The sequence below is a fragment of the Salvelinus namaycush genome, chromosome 21 (assembly GCF_016432855.1).
Source record: "Salvelinus namaycush isolate Seneca chromosome 21, SaNama_1.0, whole genome shotgun sequence".
NCBI lineage: Eukaryota > Metazoa > Chordata > Actinopteri > Salmoniformes > Salmonidae > Salvelinus > Salvelinus namaycush.
In genome coordinates this window covers 48686346-48696074 of record NC_052327.1, presented here as the reverse complement: position 1 = coordinate 48696074, position 9729 = coordinate 48686346, and the positions used below count along the sequence as shown (strand labels likewise).

At 40.9% G+C, this 9729-nt stretch overlaps 1 protein-coding gene across 1 annotated transcript in view; it reads right to left on the bottom strand.

Annotated features, from left to right (window-relative positions):
- Window positions 1-3862: 3862 nt before the first annotated feature.
- The window catches only part of atp8b4 (ATPase phospholipid transporting 8B4), a 56719-nt gene continuing 50852 nt past the window's right edge, over window positions 3863-9729 (bottom strand). Inside the window, exons 26-29 of the mRNA XM_039016984.1 lie at window positions 6376-6514; window positions 6026-6156; window positions 4325-4474; window positions 3863-3940 (exon numbers count right to left, since the gene is read on the bottom strand). Coding sequence (XP_038872912.1) covers window positions 3863-3940; window positions 4325-4474; window positions 6026-6156; window positions 6376-6514 — 498 coding nt within the window. The remainder of the gene's footprint in view (window positions 3941-4324; window positions 4475-6025; window positions 6157-6375; window positions 6515-9729) is intronic.

Below are 9729 nucleotides of genomic sequence, written 5' to 3'. Positions count from 1 at the left end.
TCCAGATCTGTTTGTCCTCTTGCCAACTTCATTGCTTAATTTTCAAGCCAAACATGACAAGAAGTTGGCATGATAGCACAAAAAGACCGGCACTATTTTATAGGGGCAAAAATTATGACATTTATAACTAAGAACTGAAGTTATAATTAGTGTTAAAACTAATGATTCAAGATCAACTTCTTTACAAGAAAGGGGACTTTATTCTGGGAGTGTAATGATTTCAGTTAGTAAGGGACAGTGCTATATAAAGTACAATAATTTTCCACACAGTGCAGTACTACATTCCTGCCATTGCTGTGTTTGTGTGTGTTGTATGTTTTGAAGGAGTAAAGGGCTTTTGTTTACGTTGTGTCTGTCTGTTCCATTATCTCCACAGAAACAGACAACGAACACAATATGAACAGCTGTATATTTGTATTTTTAAAAAAGCACACTGTTGTTGAAAAACATTATTTCCAAGTTCAAAGAAGCGGACGTTAACAAATAAAATGACAGTGTTTCAGTTTTTGTCGGTAGAAACAAATGTAAAATATAACGATACATCACCAATACATTCAAGATTTAAATGAATTCTTTGCTTAAAAACAAAACAAAAAAATTAAAAAAAATCTATGTTAACAAATGTAAATGATAAATGATTGTATTGAATTTCAGCATTCAAAGCATAAGCCTAATGGAAACAACATAATGTTTTCATTCTGGAAACATCTATGTCTGACAGGTTGACAATGTATGAGAGAGAGAGAGTGTGTGTGATCCAATAGGGCAATTAGGCTGTAGAATGCTGACAGCCAGAGTGTTAGCATTGAGCTTCCCTACAGTATGGATTCCCCTTCATTACAGGAAGTTGACAGGAAAGCTTTCTCTTCATACCACTTTAAAGTCTCAATCTGTGATTCACTTTTCAGCCGAACGGCAGCCCCACCACTGTTTTTGCCCATAAAGCTGAGGGATGGGGCTAGAGAAATTAAACCACACCTAAATTCATAGATGGAGCTTTACGGTCTAACAGACCATCAGATCAACATGATATTCTTTAAAAAGCAATTGGTATACAACGACCATTGAACAGCTGCCTGTAACTATTGCAGGTTGCACCTTTAAATGAAGGATAAAGCCAACAATATGAACAGATATGAACAGACAAAGACCTTGACCAGTGGAGGCTGCTGAGGGGAGGACGGCTCATAATAATGGCCAGAACGGAGCAAATGGAATGGAAACCATGTGTTTGATGTATTTGATACCATTCCATCTATTCCGCTCCAGCCATTACCACAAGCCCGTCCTCCCCAATAAAGGTGCCACCAACCTCCTGTGAATATTGAACGGTTATGTCTATGTTCAGACGGGTGATAAATGCTTTATTCCTTAACAGAAGGAACTGTGAAAGGCACAATTATGTTCTCTCCATTAAAGGTAAAAACATGCATCTTGACCATTCTTTCAGTCAGCATTCTAAACCTCAAGAACATTCTGAACATTCTTTCAGTCAGCATTCTAAACCTCAAGAACATTCTGAACATTCTTTCAGTCAGCATTCTAAACCTCAAGAACATTCTGAACATTCTTTCAGTCAGCATTCTAAACCTCAAGAACATTCTGAACATTCTTTCAGTCAGCATTCTAAACCTCAAGAACATTCTGAACATTCTTTCAGTCAGCATTCTAAACCTCAAGAACATTCTGAACATTCTTTCAGTCAGCATTCTAAACCTCAAGAACATTCTGAACATTCTTTCAGTCAGCATTCTAAACCTCAAGAACATTCTGAACATTCTTTCAGTCAGCATTCTAAACCTCAAGAACATTCTGAACATTCTTTCAGTCAGCATTCTAAACCTCAAGAACATTCTGAACATTCTTTCAGTCAGCATTCTAAACCTCAAGAACATTCTGAACATTCTTTCAGTCAGCATTCTAAACCTCAAGAACATTCTGAACATTCTTTCAGTCAGCATTCTAAACCTCAAGAACATTCTGAACATTCTTTCAGTCAGCATTCTAAACCTCAAGAACATTCTGAACATTCTTTCAGTCAGCATTCTAAACCTCAAGAACATTCTGAACATTCTTTCAGTCAGCATTCTAAACCTCAAGAACATTCTGAACATTCTTTCAGTCAGCATTCTAAACCTCAAGAACATTCTGAACATTCTTTCAGTCAGCATTCTAAACCTCAAGAACATTCTGAACATTCTTTCAGTCAGCATTCTAAACCTCAAGAACATTCTGAACATTCTTTCAGTCAGCATTCTAAACCTCAAGAACATTCTGAACATTCTTTCAGTCAGCATTCTAAACCTCATCTTTGTTGAGGTAGTTTCTATCTGATTTTAATTTAATTATCACGATGACTTACTGTATGTGCAAAACCAGATTATATATATTTTTTAAATAACATATTTTGCATATTCATGGTCATCGGCAAAAGATGATTTGTAACACAGTGTTCTAACAAGGATAGAGTTGTGCTTAATGTTTTCCTAAAGCAGCCTGAAGTACATACCTGGATTATATCACTGTTTCCAGGTGGCTATGATACCAAACTCATACCTGTCCAGCCCAGGCTGCCGAAAAAATCAATCTACTCCTACATTTATTGAAAATGAGATCTCCACCAAAAATCAAAACTCCAAATGCTTAGGGCTCTATTCAATCCGTATCGCGGAAATTAAGCGTTACAGTGGGATTTCAATTTAAAGGCAATGTTAGCGGAGACTGCATTCACGGTAAACACTGCCGACGACGGCTCAATAGTAAAAAATGACCTTAGAATTGATATCTGTACCGCTCCACTGATTCAGATGGACTAGAGCCTATAGGGATCTTTTTGAACATGAGTTGATCCCAGAACAGCAACTGATTGGATATTACTGTGCGGGTTCTTTTGGAGTCTGCTTGCTGGTGCGCCCATGTCCTCTGATGATTGAGTTTGACTTACTCTCAATTTTCTTGTGTGCTGCTTTGTCCAGTGCCCACAGTATAGTCATTTACCAGACGCTTTTATCCAAAGTGACTCAAAGAACTGTCAACATTGACAGTGACAAACAGGTAACTGCCAAAATAAAGGAAACACCAAGATATAGAGTCTTAAAAGGGCGTTGGGGCACCACGAGCCAGAACAGCTTCAATTCACCTTGACATAGATTCTATAAATGCCTGAATCTCTATTGGAGGGATGCGACACCATTCTTCCACAAGAATGTTAAATTTGGTTTTTGTTTTTTTGATGGTGGTTGTAAAATGCTATCTCAGGCACCTGCTCCAGAATCTCCCAGAAGTGTTCAATTGGTTTGAGATCTGATGACTGAGATGGCCATGGGCATATGGTTTACACCGTTTTCATGCTCATCAAACCATACAGGGACCACTCTTTCCCTGTGGATAGGGGGCATTGTCATCCTATCAGGATAGAAATGTTTCACCATAGGTTGAAGGTGATCACTCAGAATGGCTGTGTATTTATTGGAGTTTACCTTGCCCTCTAAGGGGGTTCAGTGGACATAAACCATGGCAGGAAAACGCACCTCGCACCATAACAGAGCCGCCAGAACCCTCATTTACTCAAGTGTTTCCATTATTTTGGCAGTTACCTGTATACGTGGCCGATCGATCCAATGTGGGAAATCGAACCCACCCCCCCCGACCCTGATGTTGACCGCATCATGCTCTAACTCTTACTCACTGAGCCAGGTGTAGACGCACAGGATCATCTTATACTCCAAACAGCTTGTTAGGAATCTAAAAACTGGGCGTAAAAGGTAATGTCTGAACTGCCCCATTGGAAGCACCATTAGAATCCGTTACAGTCTGTTGAGTTCTAGTGTTGCCTTCCGAGGTTCCGGATGTTCCGTAGGCCTCAGCAGAGACACAGGCTACCGGTGTTTCCCCCTTCCTCTTCGACATGCCCTCTATCAAACTTCTGCTGTTGTGGACCCTACCAGGGGACGATGGGGACAGGGATGGGGAGGGGGCAGCGGTGCAGGGGGTGACCTTAATGTTGTTTTGAAAAATAAAGTTACACACTTTAAATTTAGGCTTACACTCTTATCTAGAACCTTAAAAGTTTATTCTGCTGTCCCCATGGGGGGGGGGGGGGGGGGGGACCTTTTGAAGAAGCCTTTTGGGTTCCACGTAGAACCCTTTTCACAGAGGGTTCTACGTGTAACTTAAAAAGTATTCTATCTGGAACCGAAAAGGGTTCATCAAAGGGTTCTCCCATGGGGAACAATTTAAAATAAAATAAAATAGAATGGAGAGCGCAGAACTGATGTTTTGGCACTACACTACATATATATTGTTATTAGTTTATTTGACAGACCTTCATGTTCTTCCCTGAGGTTATTAGCTCTCCATAACCCTCTTGGTGGGAGAAGGCGTAGGCTGAGCGTCGGGAGCTCGTCCTCCGAACACGTCTCAGGTTTTGCTCCTTAGGTCCCAGCTTTCTGCTGGCCTGCTGCAGGCACCGCACCTGAGAAAGGAGGACAACAACACAGAGTACAGTTATTGTGGCTAGTCAGATTAATATAATAGTTTGTTTTAAAACGTTTACATGCTTTGCAAGAAGAACTATTTCCCTCATAATCCTGTTGACGTGGACACATCTGAAATCAGGCTACCTGATGGCACCTCTGATAAATGCAGAAAATCACAAATTAAAATAAATGCTTTACCACAGCGACCATTTTATAGTAGTGACATTTTTTCGCGAAGCCTATTTGATTCTGAGTTCGGACATACAACGTTTGTATGTGAAAAACGAATTATAAGATGCATACTTCCAGTTTTTCCCGAACTCACTTCAATCGCGTATTAAAGAGGGAGGTTGAGCTGACAGGTTCTGGCCCATGTTCAGATCAAATACACCGCTGGAACGCTGATTAAGCTGTTTACACGTCCTAATCATTTGAAAGATTGCTCAGACAACCAGATGTTTTAATCAGCGCTTACTTCAATTGTGTCCTTATGCCAATTAAGATAAGCAGACTGTTACATAACCTGGCTACTGTCATAATCAATTTAATATTAAATTATTCCTGTGCATGTTTCGGGTGTCAACTGGCTTTGTCTGCTGACTATATGATAGTGAGGAAAGTGGGATACTTAGTCAGTTGTACAACTGAATAGATTCTATTGAAGTGTGTCGTCCACATTTAACCCAACTCCTCTGAATCAGAGAGGTGCGGAGGGTTGCATTAATCGACATCCACTTCGTCGGCGCCCGGGGAACAGTGGGTTAACCGCCTTGCTCAGGGGGCAGAACGACAGATTTTTTTTACCTTGTCAGCTCGGGGATTCGATCTGGCAACCTTTCGGTTACTGGCCCTACACTCTCTGTTGGATCGGAGGGTGAGGGCTAGGGCCATTCCCTCCAGAAATGTCCAGGAACTTGCAGGTGTCTTGGTGGAAGAGTGGGGTAACATCTCACAGCAAGAACTTGCAAATCTGACGCAGTCCATGAGGAGGAGATACACTGCAGTACTTAATGCAGCTGGTGGCCACACCAGATACTGACTGTTACTTTTGATTTTGACCCCCCCCCCCTTTGTTCAGGGACACATTATTCCATTTCTGTTAGTCACATGTCTGTGGAACTTGTTCAGTTTATGTCTCAGTTGTTGAATCTTGTTATGTTCATACAAATATTTACACACATTGACAGTGAGAGGACGTTTCTTTTTTTGCTGAGTTTACTTATGTAATTGTGATATTTCTGTTTTTCATTTTCAATAAATTAACTAAAACGTGTTTTTTTAAAACATGTTTTTACTTTGTCAGTATGGGGTATTGAGTGTAGATGGGTGAGAAAAAAAATATGTAATCCATTTTGAATTCAGGCTGTAACACGATATGGAATAAGTCAAGGGGTATGAATACTTTCTGAAGGTATTGTATGTCTCATAGAAATTGAGAAGAAGAAGAACTACTTCAGTGATTTTGGTGTCTTCTCTTTTCATTGGTTTAGTGTGATGTTTCCCCTGTTCCTAGTGGTTACGGCATCTGTCAATCAAGTTCCCTTTACCTTGTCTGTCAGAGTGGGGTAAAGGTCTGTCTTCAGAAAGCGGACTGCCAACCCTGGCATGACACACGCCACGGTGGTCAGCATTATAACCAGCCACACACTCTTCTGAGTCAGGCAGTTACGGGCTGTGCCTGAAAAACCACAACAAAAATACCCTCTGACTCAAAACAATGCTCTGCATATTGGTACAATTTCATCTATCATTATCGTACTCAAGATTTAAAACTGGATTACACTAGGTTTACACTAGGTTAATATTTTACACTAGGTTACTGAATTACACTAGGTTACTGTAAAGCACTGATGTGAAAACTGCTTTATAAATACATGTGACTGATTGATTGACTTACCAATGAAAGGAAAATGGCTGGGGAGTATGCCGAAGAGGCCGTCACTGTGCATAGCGAATAGAATCGCAAAGTAGACAGCCAGGCTACCCCACACAAATACGTGATTCACAGTTGTCCAATAGTAGGTGTCCAGGCCAATCTGTAACCGAACAAAACAACTACATGGTCATATCACATATCAGTAAACAGTGACATGTTCATATCACATATCAGTAAACAGTGACATGTTCATATCACATATCAGTAAACAGTGACATGTTCATATCACATATCAGTAAACAGTGACATGTTCATATCACATATTAGTAAACAGTGACATGGTCATATCACATATCAGTAAACAGTGACATGTTCATATCACATATCAGTAAACAGTGACATGTTCATATCACATATCAGTAAACAGTGACATGTTCATATCACATATCAGTAAACAGTGACATGTTCATATCACATATTAGTAAACAGTGACATGTTCATATCACATATCAGTAAACAGTGACATGTTCATATCACATATCAGTAAACAGTGACATGTTCATATCACATATCAGTAAACAGTGACATGTTCATATCACATATCAGTAAACAGTGACATGTTCATATCACATATCAGTAAACAGTGACATGTTCATATCACATATCAGTAAACAGTGACATGTTCATATCACATATTAGTAAACAGTGACATGGTCATATCACATATCAGTAAACAGTGACATGTTCATATCACATATCAGTAAACAGTGACATGTTCATATCACATATCAGTAAACAGTGACATGTTCATATCACATATCAGTAAACAGTGACATGTTCATATCACATATCAGTAAACAGTGACATGTTCATATCACATATCAGTAAACAGTGACATGTTCATATCACATATCAGTAAACAGTGACATGGTCATATCACATATCAGTAAACAGTGACATGTTCATATCTTGCACTGTCTTGTACTGTCATTTTATTTTTTGTAATTTGAAATAGATTTCTAAGTCTTTTTGTAAATGATTGGAAAGCCCAATATATATTTCAGTTAGTTAGTTAGTTTATAATGCATGGTTTGAGAATGACCATTCACCTGGCCATCTCCCACTAACAGAGCCTGGAGGCATTTCCTTATTTTTCTTCCGATTAATCATTTATATCTTTGCCATAGCAACCAAGGCACGAGGTATCAAAACAAAAAACTAACACAAACCCAGGAAGGTTTGAACAAGAAACCTACCGTACTCACCTGAACACCTAACATACTGTAGATGTGAACTGGATACAGCCCAGAAAATTTCAATAAAACCATGCCTACAGACATAACAGGCTTGTATTTGTATTTATTATGGATTCCCATTAGTTCCTGCCAATGCAGCAGCTACCCTTCCTGGGGTTTATTATGGATTCCCATTAGTTCCTGCCAATGCAGCAGCTACCCTTCCTGGGGTTTATTATGGATCCCCATTAGTTCCTGCCAAGGCAGCAGCTACTCTTCCTGGGGTTTATTATGGATCCCCATTAGTTCCTGCCAAGGCAGCAGCTACTCTTCCTGGGGTTTATTATGGATCCCCATTAGTTCTTGCCAAGGCAGCAGCTACTCTTCCTGGGGTTTATTATGGATCCTCATTAGTTCCTGCCAAGGCAGCAGCTACTCTTCCTGGGGTTTATTATGGATCCCCATTAGTTCCTGCCAAGGCAGCAGATACTCTTCCTGGGGTTTATTATGGATCCCCATTAGTTCCTGCCAAGGCAGCAGCTACTCTTCCTGGGGTTTATTATGGATCCCCATTAGTTCCTGCCAAGGCAGCTACTCTAAGCATGCTATACATTTGAAAAACATTACAATACATTCACAACATTAAGTGTGTGCCCTCAGGCCACTACTCTACTACCACATATCTATAACACAAAATCCATGTGTACATGTGTGTTTAGTGCATATCAAATAAAATAATGTTAAAACAATAATGTACATTTTAATAAAATACATTTTATTAGTCACATGTGCTGAATACAACAGGTGATGTGCTTACTTACAATCCGCTAACCAACAATGCAAAAGGAACAATTAAAAGGAACTAGGAAGTAATTAAAGAGCAGCAGTAAAATAGCAATAGCGAGACTATATATAGGGGGTACCGGTACAGAGTCAATGTGGAGGCTATATACAGGGTATTACGGTACAGAGTCAATGTGGAGGCTATATACAGGGTGTTACGGTACAGAGTCAATGTGGAGGCTATATACAGGGGGTACCAGTACAGAGTCAATGTGGAGGCTATATAGAGGGGGTACCGGTACAGAGTCAATGTGGAGGCTATATACAGGGTGTTACGGTACAGAGTCAATGTGGAGGCTATATACAGGGTGTTACGGTACAGAGTCAATGTGGAGGCTATATACAGGGGGTACCAGTACAGAGTCAATGTGGAGGCTATATACAGGGGGTACCGGTACAGAGTCAATGTGGAGGCTATATACAGGGGGTACCGGGACAGAGTCAATGTGGAGGCTATATACAGGGGGTATCGGGACAGAGTCAATGTGGAGGCTATATACAGGGGGTACCGGGACAGAGTCAATGTGGAGGCTATATACAGGGGGTACCGGGACAGAGTCAATGTGGAGGCTATATACAGGGGGTACCGGTACAGAGTCAATGTGGAGGCTATATACAGGGGGTACCGGTACAGAGTCAATGTGGAGGCTATATACAGGGGGTACTGGTACAGAGTCAATGTGGAGGCTATATACAGGGTGTTACGGTACAGAGTCAATGTGGAGGCTATATAGAGGGGGTACCGGTACAGAGTCAATGTGGAGGCTATATATAGGGGGTACCGGTACAGAGTCAATGTGGAGGGTATATACAGGGGGTACCGGTACAGAGTCAATGTGGAGGCTATATACAGGGTGTTACGGTACAGAGTCAATGTGGAGGCTATATACAGGGGGTACCGGTACAGAGTCAATGTGGAGGCTATATATAGGGGGTACCGGTACAGAGTCAATGTGGAGGGTATATACAGGGGGTACCGGTACAGAGTCAATGTGGAGGCTATATATAGGGGGTACCGGTACAGAGTCAATGTGGAGGCTATATACAGGGGGTACCGGTACAGAGTCAATGTGGAGGCTATATACAGGGCTACCGGTACAGAGTCAATGTGGAAGCTATATATAGGGGGTACCGGTACAGAGTCAATGTGGAGGGTATATACAGGGGGTACCGGTACAGAGTCAATGTGGAGGCTATATACAGGGGGTACCGGGACAGAGTCAATGTGGAGGCTATATACAGGGGGTACCGGTACAAAGTCAATGTGGAGGCTATATACAGGGGGTACCGGTACAGA